We start from the raw sequence: 16,607 nt of genomic DNA, 5'->3' as shown, positions 1-16,607 counted from the left end.
ATGTCATTTCTTCCTGCTAATTTTAACAGTTCAGTTAATCAACTATCTGTACAAGTTAACTAATATTAACATAATCATACAAGTCACCCACACCATATTTTCTCTCTTTCGGGCGTTCTTAATTTCACATTACTATTAGCAATTTATTTAGGGTTTCGTATGAAACAAAGATCAATTTAGGATACTTTTTTTATTTCCTAAACGATGAAATTTAAACGCTAAATTTACATATGCCATATTAATCGTGTAGCTTGTGTTAAAGTGCCCCAAAGAAGCTATCAATGAGAACATGTGCATTGCAAGATTACAAATACAGCTATACATGCTTGCATAGCTATTGAACCAGATGCGCGTTGGAGAGACGTTAACCACAAATGAAACTGTTATGTTATCATTCTGATACCTGTCATGTCAACATATTAGTTTGCTACCTATGATCAGATAAAATGGAATCTACGAAAGAAAAGGTATAACGATTTTGTGATTAACTATCAGATAATAGATCAACTATCTGGTCGGTATATTCAGACTGAGTATACCATGTAGGAAGATAATCGCATACAACGAATGACGAGGAAACCGATCAATTGCATTTGTATCATTTCTCTGCTCTCGCTTATCTGAAAATGTAACAGTGAATAACAGAAAAAGAGCGATCTAACATCATTTTCCATTTCAACGTTGGTAGAAAGCTTAGATTTTGATGGCATATTTTTTTTGTTCGTCTTGTATATTTCTGTGTGCAGTTTCTTTAATAAAAGGTGTTCGTCGTACTCAGAGTCCTCACTACTGGCACCGAGATGCGAGCTTCTCTTAAGTTAGAACAAGGAAATATTTTGTAATATTAACAGCCCAACTACAAGTTATCTGAAAGAACATTCGTTTGAAACGCCATAATAGGATCTCCAAAATCAAAAGTGATAATGGTGGCCAATCCATGGATATATTCCAGGTAAGTGAAGGTAAGACAAGGTATTCAAGGTTAAGTCAATTTTCAAGGTAACTTTAATGTCTGATGATTTGTAGTTAAGTAAATTTGGATTTAAAGGAAAAGTTACTAATCTGATCGCACTGACATAATTTCGTTTTCACTGATTATCCAATAATATGCATCAATTAAATATGAAAATAATTCTTGCCATCCTAATCTAAATTTTGTTTTCACTAATCATTCGAATCAGTTAAATGTTCTGTTTAATTTGAATTCGTTTATATGAAGTGTGATCGTCCTGATCGTATTTTATGAGTTTTTTGCATATGCATTTCTACAGTACCGAAAGATAAACTTTGAAATATTATTGCATTCTTATATATTTCATGAATAGTAAAAGTTTGAACTCAGTTAAGAAATTATTGCTGGAATTCAAATGCGGAATTTTGTGGTAGTACCCGATAATTTGGAAATTTAAATAAATAATATTTGAATGAATATGTATTTTAAAGTTCTAGTACAAGTAGTTTGTTCTGTGCTGGTTTCATTACGAAGCAGTGAATATAAATGTCAAATATATAATAAATCATTTTTATTTTTCTCGAATCTGTTGAAATCAGAACAACAGAAGAGTTACAGAAAATAGAATCTCAAGTTACAATGTTTTCACGCTGACAAAGTACTAAATGACGCGTGGGCGAATCAGTCAGGCGCCTGAAGCAAAATCTTATCCCGTCTTTTCGTTACTCACTTCTATTTAGTCAAGAGTTTACACATGCTCGTGTTTTCGTAATCCATCGTAAGCCATCTAAACAAAATGAGAGTTTCGAAGAAAAAAAAACCGGAAGTAGAATAACATATTATAAACACTTAAAAGCCAAATTAGATCCAAGTGGTATAAAACATTTTTATAAAAAGTCAAGTAATAGCTCTTCTCGATTATCCCGACTGGTAAATGGTAGCAGTCTAAGTAATTATATAGATTAGTTAAGCATATTGAGTAAATACTATTAAGTTACGGAGAGTTTGTTGAATAAATAAAGAACAATGCAGGCAAACTAGACGAAAATAATAACAGTGTTTCTAGAATATAAACAATCAGATTCTCTAAAAGTGACGCAAGTAATTGCGAGGATAATATTCAGTGACACTTGAAACGCATGTTCGAAGTAGAATCTTCCTAGAACATAGAAGAGGGCGGCAATGTCAAAACTTTTTACTCTGTTCACGTTCGAGATAGCTAAGAGAATAAAAAAAGGGAAAGAAAATCCTATCATCCGCTACTCCAAGACTGTAAAATAGAGCCTAGAAAAACCCGGGTTTCGCCCCATTAAGTTTGTGTTGCTAGGACGTCTTTCCCTTCCTGCACCGAGAAGTCTTTCACAATAAGTCCTCGAGATTTTTATAAGGCAAACGGCCCGTATCCTGACCACTTTCCTCTATGTCGATTTTGAGCGTCAAAATGGGCATCCAAACGAGCTCTCAGGGTTGAACGAGGCGAAAAGAACACTTTTTGGGTATTGCCGAACCCTCTACGCGTACTGTTTTTATGTGGAAATATAACTTGAAACATTATCTTCCACTTCATGCACTTTTTATTCATTCTGGGTTTTGATGTTCTGACGAAATTATTTGCTAAGATGCCAGCAACTTTCATGCATGTGATATTCGTTAAGCTTCGTAGGAATATTCACGTTTAGTAGCTATAAATTCTAACTTTTAACTTTTCTAAGATATCTTCAATAAAATTTTAATTCGCTGTAGAGGAAAGTGAAGTTTTTCTTAAGTACTTTTCTCCCTTTAATATTAAAATTACAGTTTTCGGTTTTGGGATGTGATCAAATTTTTATCGAAAACAGTCATTAACTTAAAATTATTTTGGAAGCAGAATGAAGTTGGCTCGATTTTTGTTTTTAACTGTAAGTAAAACAACATGAATAAAATAACTTTCTTATAATTTATATTATCTCAATATGTCCTTTTATGGTACAAAGCATTGTGTGTACATTCACACACATTTAATACATACCATGAGACTTATTCTGTATTTTTAAATAAACTTAATTCTAAATAAGAGAAAAAGATATTTTATGAATAACAATGTCGCATATTCAGATTAAATTTATTTAAATAACATTTAAAGTTGAAAGTATGTTAAAAGAAAAGAATAAAAGCTTTAAAAAGATCATGACGAAATAAATAATTCCAAACTTTGCAAATGTTTTTTTTTTTTTCAAAAGTTCGTTTGCAAAATTGTGTTTTTTATTTCCAAAAGATTTTTTTTCAAGAATTTAAATATCATCAGTTATTAACACTAATATTAATTTATTAAAGTCTGAAATTATAATTCGTTGTAATGATTGCTGAAGTTTTTTTCCTGTTTATTATGAAACGTAAGCCTATTTCAAGAAATTATCTAGTTTAAGATATCAATTTTAGAAAATATTCCCGGCTAAGCCCAATGGAACAAGAACTAGGGGGCCGACCCAACCTCAGATGAGTCGATTGCCTGGAAGGGAACGTCATCATTTTGAGAGTGATTAACTGAAAGACCATAGCCGAGAAAAGAGAGGCCTGGAAGAAAATTCTTAAGAAGGCCAAGACCCTCCACGGGCTGTCGTGTTACTGAGGGAGGAAGGAAAATAAATTTTGAAAAACTCGGAAATTCAAACTGTAAAATAAATACTCGAAACTAACTATTTTGTGCTATATTTAATGTAATATACCATTACAAATCAAACTCGTGATATGTTTTACTGTTCCACACCCTGTACTTAAAGTAATGTTTCTGTCATTGTCTTTTAACGACATAATGGTGAAATAGCACTTCATATCTTATACTTCCTTTCTGTAAATAATAAATTGTTTACTGAAAAAGATTGGTTCTCGAAAACAGATATATTTTCACATAATTTCAGCAGATTATATTTCTTCAGTAATAGTATCTACTAGTCATTTTCAAAGCAATGAAAAAAAAAATAATAACTTTTCTTTCAAGTTAAGAAATCTCATCATTAACTTGCCGTTTAATCCACTTACTTTAAATGAAATATCTGAAAGTAAAATTGTGATTTTTCGAAATAATCATAATTACTTCAAGTTATTTAATGTTTTGGGTGCAAGGGTTTCACAGATTTCGTCGGACTGAATTTCTGAGTCAATGGATTTTGCGCGAAAGTGCCATAACATTAAAATACTGTCATGCTCATTCAATCTAATTCTTTCCAGTAGAGATATTCCAGCTTTTCATGTTGATTAAAATGAAGATAAAGTAACTGTCTTAAGTTCCGGATAAGAATCATTCAGAGCATCTATTCTTCAATAAAACATTAATTTATAATTTGCCTTCCTTTTTAATTTTGATTCTGAATTCAACTCTGAGATTAGAACTTCAAAGCATTTTTCCACTTCGATTTTTAAATCTGACGCAATTCGTTAATTTGGTGCTAATGTAAATTTGCAGAAAGAGAAATCTAAACAAAACATCATATTTGGCCTTAATTATGACAGCTGTTAATTTAAAATGTAAACAGAGTAGTTTGCATTTGGTATTAAACTTCAGCCTTCTCCTAATTTAGACCCTAAATATATTTCATGGCTACCAGTTTAATTATAAGTATCTATGATAATTGTTTATGTTCAAATATAAGGCATTATTTATGCAGTAAATTTGCATTACTTAAATGGCTATGCCCTTCTCAGCTATACCTTGTACCTGTACTGTGCGTATCTTAACTTAAGAGTCATCCACATTAAGGTAACCCATTGACAGCATTACAGTTTTAACAGTTCAGTGCTTCAGTACTGATCACGCATTCTGTTAGGAGCAGCTAAGAAAAATATGGATATTATAAATTTTCTTCTCACTCAAGTTTCACTCTTCATTAATTCTTGAACTACTGACTTAACCAGCACTTATCGTGTTTTCTGTGAATTGAGACATTTAAAAAGAGCTGAGATACATATCTTTACTTGCCTTCACACAAATTTAGCTCTGAGATCCTGCAATCCAGCAACTTTTGAAGCAAAGATAGTTGCGCCAAAGGCGCTACCTGGACAATATGCTAACTGCCTCAATGGATGAGTGCTCTGCTGCCGTTAGAAAGAAAGAAATGTTCTAATTATCCTGTTGTTACAAGTTCGCTTAGGCTCTTATTTAGATTAGATTCTTATATTCCATATCCTACAGCTTAAATTAGCTTAGATTCCATATAGTTATAGCTTAGATTCCATGATCTAGTGAATAAGCTTTTACATATTGTCGTCAATACATTAGGAAGATCTGAAGATCTGACTTCAGATTTAGTGCATTTACCACTACTGATATAACAGCTTTCCTATTTTCAGAACCTTTAGACAACAGCGCGCAAACAAGAATTGTTTGCTATTAAAAGAAGCTTATTTGCTTCAAGAAATATAACAATAATGTCTAGCATTACTTTGTAGACTCTAGTTAATGCCACTCAAGGTCTGCATCTCCTAGTTTAAAATCCTGTATCTATTAACTTAAATATATACAAGATTTAGCTTGTTTAAAATTATAAATGATTATGAGCATGAACGTGTACTTACAATATACGCAAACGAGGAGAAAAATAGGTTCGTTCTGACGCAGTCCAATGCCCAAATACTCATACCTCCACAATATGTCCATATTCGGACAACGTATCCACTGTTTGAACTTTTATATTACTGTAAAGCATTTGAGGCTTGAACGGTCTTTGTAAACAGTTCCTTACATTAGAGTATTTAAGAAATAATTAATTAAAGTACTTAATACAGTATTCAAAATACTTCAGTAAAAGCATAGTAAAGAAGAGGTTTTTATAATGCAAGGAAATATATCCATATAATTTAATAAGTCTTCCACACGAGTTGCTCTAAAAAATAGGTTCATGCCCATATTTACCATTATGTCTTCTGTTTCGTGATGCAGAATCTTTAATCAGAATTATTTTGGCATATTTGCAACAGAAGATCACACCGCTTAGCACTTTCGGCAGGAAACGTTGAGCTCATAAACACTTTGTGATTTGGAATATCTTTTTCGTCGCCCTCTCCTTTACCTCGCAGAGATCCTTTTCCTGATCGCTTAGTTTAAAAACCTCTCTTTATTTAAGGAAAGTATGGATAATGGCTGAGGAAAAGGAGTAAGGATTATAAATTTCCATTAAGGAAGCGCGGAGGATTGTAGTGCCTAATCGAGATGGATGGAATGGGCCATTACTCAAACTCCTCTTCACGTTGGAGTGCCAGTGGAAATTCTTTCAAGTTCGCCTTCGTTTCTGGACCAATGAAAACAGCGCGCACGGGTCATATAAGTCATCGATTATGTAAAGTTTTCTGGAGGATAATATTTATTTTGCTTTATGTATTTCTTCCCTCCATCTGAGTCTTAACGACAGTTTGGGTTATGATGAACTATTTATTGGGTTCTACTGTGACATTTCAGACGCTAGCAGGAGTGCCACACATTCTTTTACTGTCAGAGAGAAAACTGAGAATTAAATCTTCTTTCAGGTGCTATTCTTTAATATCTTTTCAAAAATATGTATGTAAAAGATTTTAAAGCTACGCAACTGTTGTGTTTACGCTTTCTATAATATAGAAACAAGAAGAGCGTACGTAAACCAGGTTACCAAAACTTTTATATAACATGTTAATTTTTAGATGCTACGTATCTTTCGATTTTCGTTGCACCAGTTCATCTTTTTCAAATATATTAGCTAACAGGAAAGTACATGTGAATATGCGAAGAATAAAGATGATTGAGTTATCATTTCCGGTAGGTGAAATACGTATTTATCATAAGTAAATAAGGGATTTTATTTTTTTTTCCTTTCATAGCATTTTATTTCAGGAAAGGTTTACTTAAAAATGAAAGCACTTTATTTCTGTAATACTTAATACAAATGACTCCTTTTTCCCACAAAATTAAAAAACTAAAATTGATTTTATTTGCCTGAATCACAGTCCATTTCTGTTAAATCAATATATAAATTGAAAGCACTTTTTTACTTCTATCTTAAAATTGAAAACATTTCTGTGCTTATTTTAATTTAAATCAAACTGGGAGTGTTTTTGTTTTTTTTTTAACTTTCAGAAAATATGAATTTCGTACATACCGAAATTTTGCGGAAAAGAAATTGACCGAAACAGAAATGTAACGTGATGACACAATAAATTCAGGATTCATAGATTAAATAAACACGGTTACGCAACACCATGACGTTTATTTAATTTACAGCTCTTAATGGGCTAAGCAATCACTCCCGAAACACACAAAACAGATTAGTCCAGTACAGTCCAGTACATACTATGTAACTACTTTTCAGTTAGTGTTTATAACATATATTTGTGCAATTTTGTAGGCTAATATCCATGTTCAACTAAATTAATGTTTTAGCTTTTTTCGAAATAAGTATTATCCTATATGATTTTTTTATAATATTAAAAGTCGTAAATGAGTCAACAATAAATTTAATACTGACTGGTGTAGAAATTGAAATAAGCAAATATGGATACCTTTAATTTAAATTATGCGAATATGGATAACTGAATCTTAACTATAAAATTATTTTCGGTGTAGTTCAACAACTTTAAAGAACGTTTAAGTGCTGAGATATGTATTTCAAATAACTGAAAAATGCTAAAATCGGACTTACATCTACTCTCACTCCTTGAAGAGGGAAGAATTGTCCAGGTGGCTTATCTCTGGGAACAAACCTGAAGAATTCTATTTCGTCTCGATACCACTTAATTGAATACAGCGTGTCTCCTTCGAGATCGTAACCGCAGGACAACTTGATTTCGTCGCCCACGACTACTTTCGTTGGGACATGTAGTGACACCAGCCTCAGGCACCATATACCTGCAAAAGAATCCGAAATTTAGTAAACGGAATTATGAAGTAAAAGGTAAAGGAATTATGAAAAACGATTTGCCCAAAGAAAACTAAAACCTTTCATGATGCTAACATATAAATCAGGTATCTAATCGCATTAAGTACGCAAGCGAAAGATTAACCGATATCAATAATACTTTCTATCCCTTTTCATATAAGCTTTATTTTAAAATAGCTGAAGCAATAAAATATCAAAAACGAAATTGTCAAACAGAGTACAGTTTTAAATGGAGTTAAATATGAAAATTGAGATATGTTTTCATCATAAATGACTAAAAGGAAAGTACCGTGTAGATAAATGAATTTTTTTGAATTGCCTTCAATTATGATCACACCAGCGTGAAAGCAAAGTAAATAGCTATGATAACACACATTTAGTATATGTATAAAACACTTAGCTAAAATTATAAACAGAGCTTTATTTTATGGAAAAAAAGCAGTCGTAGATAGAATAGGTGACGCATTATTGATCATGCGGTAACTGTAAGTTTTTATCAATGACAAAACAAGTTTTTCTTAACAACGTTTAGGTCATTTTAGGTGGTAAGATGATTAGAATTGAAATATGTATTTTTTTCAGCTGTGGCGTTTTAACATCTGTTCGCATTTTATTTCAAATCTTTTTCAAGATTCAAGCTATTTCATATATTTCAAGATATTTCATCTCATAAGCTGTTACAGAACTTTCATAATCGAATTAATTAATTTTTATATATATTTATCAAAATATTTCTTATAACTTTATTTAACGTATATTTTTATGAATAATGGTTTAATGTATATATCTAAATTTCATAAGTTAAAAAATTTAAAATAAACATAGTCCCATTCATTAAGCAATAAAGGTGAAAGTCTTCTTGGGGACACAGCTGCTCACTCAATGATCTCCTGTCTCTTCCTATAAACATTTAAAATTTTCAGTTTATTTAACTAAAAATATTAGAGTAAATCCAAACTTAGTCTTTCAATTTTATAATCACTTAAAATCTGAAAATCTAAGCTCAATCTACGGAACTTTGCAGTTATAGACATCTAAAAATCTTACTTTAGATGTAAACTCAATCTATCGAATCAAAAATATTGCTGCGAATCTAAGTTCAATTTGTACAATAAATCTCAAATATTGTAGTTGTATTCAACAAAAAATATTACTGGACATCAAAGCTCAATTTGTCGAATTTTAAAGGCAAAAGCACCCAAATACATAACAGAAAATGTGAGTTCAATCTCTTAGATTTCGTAGTTATATTCATCTTGACTGTGCATGCTTTATGATCTCAACAAAAAACCTTTAGAAAAGTATACGCAGGTTTATTATTGTTAATTTCAGATATGTTTGTTGAAAAGATGATACTTATTGCTAGAAACGAATACTAATCTATGATTAAGATAAGGTAGAGATTTATATTTATTTTAACTAATAATTTACAGTTTTATTTGAAACATTCCTATAAGCCTTCATTCCCCTAATTGTCAATGCCAGAATGAATAGTTAAATGTTGTAGCGCGCGTGAACGAATGCAAATTTTCTATTTTGAAGGAAGTAGTTAAATGCCGAGTTTCGGTAGGAGAAAAAAGTGTTAGTCTCTAGCTGCCGTCTTTGCCGTAGGTACGTTTGGCGTATTGCTGGTTCAAGTGGCTTAATTGTATTGCTTTGCTGCCATTAGCTTAGAAGAGGGTACAAGATCGGGATCTCGCTGAACCCTGTAGGTTAGTTTTATCACTTGTTAATATTTCAACTTTTAGTTTCAATTATCTGACTTTCAGCTACCGCCCAAGTAAAGGCGAAGTTTTTTAGCGTCCAATTGACACATTGTAAATTTTAAAGAGTTAATAAAGGATACGTGAACTCTTCTCCTGCGTAGTTTTCTGCTACTCCAGTATACAGATAGAAGTTAAACCATCTAGACTCTACAATACAATATCACGCCGAACAAGTATTAATTTAGAAGCCAAACAACAAACATCAACGTTATATTTTCAAATTTTCACAGGACTAGTTTTGATGGTTCGGTAAAATCATCGAAACTAGTCCTGCGAAAATTTGAAAACATAATGCTGATTTTTATTGTTTGATGTCTAAATTAATACTAATCTATGGTGTTATACAGCATAGCTTCTAATATGATTACAATAAAAAGTAACGCAATTATCAGCAGACCTTAAATTATTCGCTTATCAACCCTTTCCTACTCAAGTTCTAGCATTGAACTAAAATAAGAACAAGGAGAAAGTGAGATGGTCAGAATGTACTTTATCAGAATTTCTGATTCATTGCTGCGACCCTCAAACGGGTATTTAGTAATGAGTGACGGGGAAAGACTAAGCAATATCCTTAGGGCTTCGACCGATCGTCGACTGAAACCCTTTTGTCACCGTCAGTGGCGATAAATGCTGCTCAATCGGCGCGTGCAATTTGCATAATCGCCCCGACTAACGAGCTATCTTAACCAGGAACAGTGTAACTCGGTTACGGTGGAGTTAAGTATCGCGGGCACACTCGCTAACGAGAAGGAGCTTTTTGCGAACTTCATTTCCATCTCATTAGGCCCGCGATTTCAATTCATTCAATTACCAACTCAGCGGCCGAGAGATAATTGAATCTTTTTTTTTTTTTTGTTGGAATCCCCCACTTTCATTACAGCTTTCGCTCTTTGATTCCCAATTAGAGATGTTTTGCGATTCTGTGCGTATACTAATCGAATTCCCCCGAAACACAAATTTGCAATTTAAAACGCAACCGATGGAAAAGATCAGGATTCTCTGGAAAACGCGATATATCTCGGTGTATCGTGGCTTAAAAAAGATACGGTATCCGTTGGGAGAGGAGGTGAGAGAGAGATCGGAGCGGTATTCTTCACGAAAATGCTAGGATGATTGTCGAGAAGGGGTAACCTGGAAAGGGGGGATTCTAACTTACAATTACACAGTCACGGACGCACTTATTCTGACCTCCTCCTTGATAAGGTTAATATTCTTTATTCTCTCTTTCGGGCTATCATAAGATAGCTTAATTAGTAATAAATGGATGTAGTTGCACGCCTCTTTTGGCTCATTTCCAGTAATATTTACTCGAATTATTTTGAAATATGTTTCATCACTACGTAATATTTTTCGTAATATTTCGGTTGCAATGCAAGAAATGTGGTACGTGTTCTACCAAGATTAACTGCATTCAGACATTTTTTGATTACTTAATAAAATTGTGAACTGCATCAACTGTTTTATATTTTCAACTTTACACATAACATCAAAGAAGTTCCATGCATTTCAAATTTGGAAGATTTGAATGCAAATTTGTATTCAAAATTTTTATTGCAATGCAAATTTGGATGATTTTGCATTTCAAAATTGAAAGATTTATCTTAAGAATCACTGCATAAGAAAATGCAGGCATTTTCCTTTTCAAGAAGAAGTATGCAGACTATTCTATAACATGCCTAATATTTATTGTAAAGTATAGTGCATTCATGATACAATTGGATACAATATGTCCATTAAGAGAGGGGAAGAACTACAGAAAATGAACTCTACAAGTGCTCTACATGCAATAAACACCATACGGCTTGTAATCGGAGTTGTCTGTGTTCACAGAATATTGCATAACAAGCTAATGATACTCAGCAATAGTGAGTTCTATTTTCGACAGAGTGGAACGTCCTCAAATTGGAATGAGTGTTCCTCGTTCCCAGTTTCAATTTGACACCCTGGGCTTGTTAAACTTCGAGGCCACATGTCTCATGAAACACGACATGAACGAGTAAATCCTCAGAAAAAATGCACAAATGCGCCTACAGCGTTCACCTATCTGAGACCCTTATGGATGTATCACGAGTCTCATTGAATACCGTCTAAACGAAGCCCCACAACTAAATCAATATCTACAGATTTCTTTCTATAAGTGGAATCCATATATTTATGAGGTTTTCCTCACCAATATATTCTTTCATCTGCCCGATATTATATGATTAATAACCTTATTATGCGTTTTGCATAGGCTCATCTGCACCAATTCTTTTGAGGTGAGATGGAGGCATTTCAACTTTTCTGTTGTATGAAATTTGTGTATAGTATTCATTTATCCTGATATTATAATTCTACAGCATTTTCTTTGAAAAGCTACATACATGTTACAATTTTGTTTAATATTAATTTCGTTTTGTGAAATAACCCACTGGTTTTTCCACACTACTCAATACATTTCTCTATCGAATATTAATTTTTGCACAACACTGAGAAAACATAATTAGTTTTCTTCCTAGTAGAGATAAAATATACTTCTTACGTAAATGTACATGAAATCGCAATTTAAATGGACATAAGGTAGTTGGACATAGCATTTTATTTAAATGGGCAGAGTTTTCCAGTAAAGGCAAAAGCTGAAATTTATCAAATATCAAATTTCGTATTTTCTCTCTTCTCTAGCATATATATATAGAAAGAGAGAGTCAGACAGATAGATAAGAAATTTAGAACAAAATTCACAAAGTTGAAAAAAAAAAAAAAAAAAAAAAAAAAAAAAAAAAAAAGAAATATAAAACCAGTAAAATTCAAAATTTCCTATAAATATATAAAAAACAACCAATAGTCACCAAACAAGAAGAATTATAGGTATAGAATATAGGAATACATATATATGTATGAGATTAAAGCATATGTCAGAAATTGAAATATTTAATGTAATCTATACTCTGTCTCACAAAATACTCTAGAGTAATGCGAAAATAATATTTTAGTCCACGAATTTCATCTGCAAATAACAACAAGTTTTGGAAAGATTATGTTGTTCGTAAACTGTAATGGTATTTCAGAATTTCTAATTATTAAGGGAAGATATAAAGGATACCAAAATAGAAGCTATAATGGTAAGAAGATAAACTAAAAATAAATAGACTTATAGATGCAATAAAATTTTATAAAGCTTCAGTTACACACCCCAAACACAATGTTACAAAGTAATAGAAATCTGCAATGGGAGTCTTCACGTAAAAAATCTCATAGATGATATCCCTGTGTTAATTATCAGTCATGCAGATGAAAACCTTGAACATTTCAGATAAACAGTTTTCACTTTAGTAAAGTAATTTTCTTATCACTACAGTCTTCTAAAGTAAAGCATTTTGTGCGTTATAATAGTTCAAAGCGAAAGACATTGTACACCAGCAATAATCAAAAACTATTTCCACCTACAGATTGCCTCATATATTTTATAGATTAATTTATCAAGCGTGCAGATATTATGCTTTGTATGTCAAAAACTTGGATTTCAATAAATGTTTGCGAGTATTTGACACTACACTTGTCTGTTTAATTAGCTCATTTCAGAATAACGAAATCGCATTCGCTCATTTACACTTTGATATACTTCAATACAAATGTTGATGAAACTCATTTAATTTGCAGAATGATTTTTCTTTCCTGCTCTACCTTGTACGTGCAAATTAATGATAAGCTTTAGCGTTTTAAAATTAAGCGAAGAAGAGATAAGACAATCGCAAAGAATTGAGTTAAATATTGACTTTACCGATCAAAGCAATAAAAGCTTTTAGAACGCAGATGCCACAGGGATAGATTTAAGACAGAATGTTTAGCAAGTTTGCTTAAAATGCTAGCGAACATTTAAATCGGATTAAAGGTGTTGAAACTCGGATGAAGGTGTTAGCTAAATTAATTTGGAAAGCAACGGAAAATGCATGAAATCAGTTAAATAATTCATATCTTTCGAATGTAAGATTGCTTAGATTCTTTTTATTGTCAACAGATATATTGTTAAGTTACTGCATAACAATTCAATTGAAGAAAATCGAGGCAATGGTGCATTCAGCGGAAATTTCTAAGGCTAAATACTAGTAAGCATCGACATTATTTAATATATAATAAAACTTTATAACGTAGAAACTCAGGAAACATTTAATTTTTATTAAGTTGCCATAGTTAAGTTTTCATTTTACTAAGTTTATCTCATAATTATTGCATTTGTATATTATGTTGCCATGTTTTGAAATAGAAAAGACAATTATATAGGTCAACTATGAGCAAAAGGTATTTTGAAGTATTTAGCACTTCTTAATTTTATGTAAATCAAAAATTGACTTTAAATTTATATTTTTTTTCCTACGGACGTAAATAAATTTTTATCACGTTTTAAATATGTTAGCATTTGCTATTATTAGTTTTAACACATAAATTATCTATTAAAAATCTGATGGATAAAACTGAATGCATACAGAATAGTTTAAACTCTCATCAAAACACAGGCGTCCAAAATTAAAGTTATATTTTTTAAATAATTCCAAATAGGAAATACTAAAAGTTTAGAAACCTGTATGCTATATAATTTGGAGAATAGAATGAGTAATGTAGGCATTTAAAGTTTGTTGAAAGATGTAAAAGATTTATTTTTTAAAGGAAACTTGAGAGTGATCTGTTTGCAAATCTGTAAATTCGTATACATGGATAATCTCATAAAACATGCCGTTCTTTACATTTCTTTTATTTTCCAAAATTAAGAAAAATAAATTTTCTTTTTAATCTCAAATAAACTCTAGTTCATTCTCGGCTAGTTAATAGATGGGAAATATCTAATCATATACGATTACTTCCCCCTAGCAAGAATATTGACCATTTACTTTTGGAATTGGACTTCTTGAATGCATGCAAGTTCCAGAATCTCATCCTGGGCGACGATTTTAATGCCTCCAGCTCTCTCTGGGGCTCATCATCAGATGATGCAATTCACGATTGGAAAAGTCCTTGATAGCATCATTTTAAGTGATCATCGCGCTTTCACATTTAGCCTGAACTCTACTTTTAATACCTTTTCCAAAAGAAGATTCAAGACAGCGTATGGAGGTTTAGCTACCTTTAAACGCAATTTCTCACCATACATCCCAGTTCTCCTTTATGAATTCCAGAAATGCCAGACAACAGAATATTTAGATAATTCTTATGATCACCTAATAAGTACATGCATTCAAGCCTGCCATCAGAGCTTTCGATACAAGACTTGCAAAGCAAGTACAAGCGCACTTTGGGGGAGAGTCGATCTCACAAAAGAAAGATGCAAAGTACGTCGCCTTCGCAGACAGGCACAATCGACCACAGACTCTGAATTACGCCGAAATCTCTTTGTACTGTACAAAAAAATCACAGGTTATTAACTACATACTTATTAATTAATTAATCTCTTTTATAAGGTTTTATTTGTAATTTTTCATGCAAAATGTATTTTAAAAAAGATTAGGAAAAGGAAGATTAGTAACCGCATATAGTTACCTCAATAAAATCGCTTATTTAATTAAAGTCATAAAATTCTGTCAACTGTTATAAGCAGCGATAGTTTTCTACTTATCTTCAGTTTCTGAATGCTTATATCTCCTTCGTAAGTTTTCAGCAAAAAATTTATTAGTTAGTTCAAAAACACAAAAACAAAAATATTCTTAATTCCTTCTTGCGCTCATAAATCATAATGAAAATGCGCATTTGCAACGTTTAAAGCCTGGAAAACGCATGTCTGCGATGTTGTGATGATGCGGTGATTGAATGTGCTTTTATTTTTGACCACATCTTCAACGACGAATTTATTATATTGCGAAATTTTGTAATAGCTTTATTTTAGGCGACGATGTTTCGTACTACGGTGTTTTAAAACTTTGCTGTGTTAGTTTTGGCTGTCTCATAATATTGGGTATATATGTACCAAATTTCATTGTAACAAATCAATTATTTTTTGAGATAACGTGTTTAGTCTCTATGACCGTAATTTTGGATATCTTTAAAATTTTATTAAAAATAATGACATTTTGAAATCTGTTCAAACTTTTATTTCTATCTCAGAAAGAAAATTGGAAGTGTTCTTTTATAATTACTAGAAACCGCATGCCTCTACTGGCCACTCTGCATACCTCCAAAAATTTTTAGTTTGAAATTAAACGAAACTTATGAAATAAAATGATAATTAGTGGATGATTAAAAGAGATCTTATATTATCGTGAACAGCTCACAGTAAACAGGGTTCATGTTACATAAGCGTGTAAAGCAAGGTAACACTTTTTTACTTTTCTCTGAACAAAAGAAAAATACTAAGAAACTAACTAAAAAAATCTCTTCAGCCTGGGAGGAGAAACATTTTGCGCCAAGGCCTTATTAGAAAACAGCAAAAACCCTTAACACTAGAAGCGCCAATGACAGTCAAATTGACTGCTCAGCGAATTAAATGTATATACCAAAATGTAAATGCTTTATATTGCTTTTAAGAATATTAATTATAGGTGTTTAAGAACTCCTTTAAAGAGCAACAGATTATTTTTATAAAAATATATATTTTATTGCACATTTTAACTTACCCTTAATAAAACGCCTTTTGAAGCTTTTCGCAACACAGCATTTTCAATCCGTTTCAAACATTTTCAACAACACAGCGTTTTTACACAACACAACGTTTTCGATACTGGAAGGGAATTTTCCCATTTTTCACACACATAATATGAAAATGTTTTACACACATCACTGGTTGTGTTGTTTTTATGAAGTCCAATCTGGCATTAATATCTTTTCTTCGAGAGTCTATTGCTAGATTTGGAAATTTTTGGGGGCAATCCTGTGCTTTTACTTCAATTTAAATGAAGCTCTCTTAACTCTTCTGCTAACTGAAATAGGAAGCTGTGCCTTGTAATATTTTTACCACTCAATTTATAGTAGATAACGTAGGCATTTATTCCTGCTAAATCCAGCATATTATAGGAAACATGCGCAGACCATCTACGTGTACTT

At 31.9% G+C, this 16,607-nt stretch overlaps 1 protein-coding gene across 1 annotated transcript in view; it reads right to left on the bottom strand.

Moving 5' to 3' along the window:
• LOC118182209 (uncharacterized) overlaps positions 1–16,607 on the bottom strand; it is a 598,191-nt gene that overhangs the window by 253,820 nt on the left and 327,764 nt on the right. Inside the window, exon 2 of the mRNA XM_085813841.1 lies at positions 7,597–7,802. Coding sequence (XP_085669967.1) covers positions 7,597–7,802 — 206 coding nt within the window. The remainder of the gene's footprint in view (positions 1–7,596; positions 7,803–16,607) is intronic.

The sequence above is a fragment of the Stegodyphus dumicola genome, chromosome 3, assembly GCF_044657685.1.
Source record: "Stegodyphus dumicola isolate Sdum_Otavi_A_Nest chromosome 3, ASM4465768v1".
Classification (NCBI taxonomy): domain Eukaryota; kingdom Metazoa; phylum Arthropoda; class Arachnida; order Araneae; family Eresidae; genus Stegodyphus; species Stegodyphus dumicola.
The sequence above is the reverse complement of the archived record's forward strand: the minus strand, read 5'-3'. Positions and strand labels throughout refer to the sequence as shown.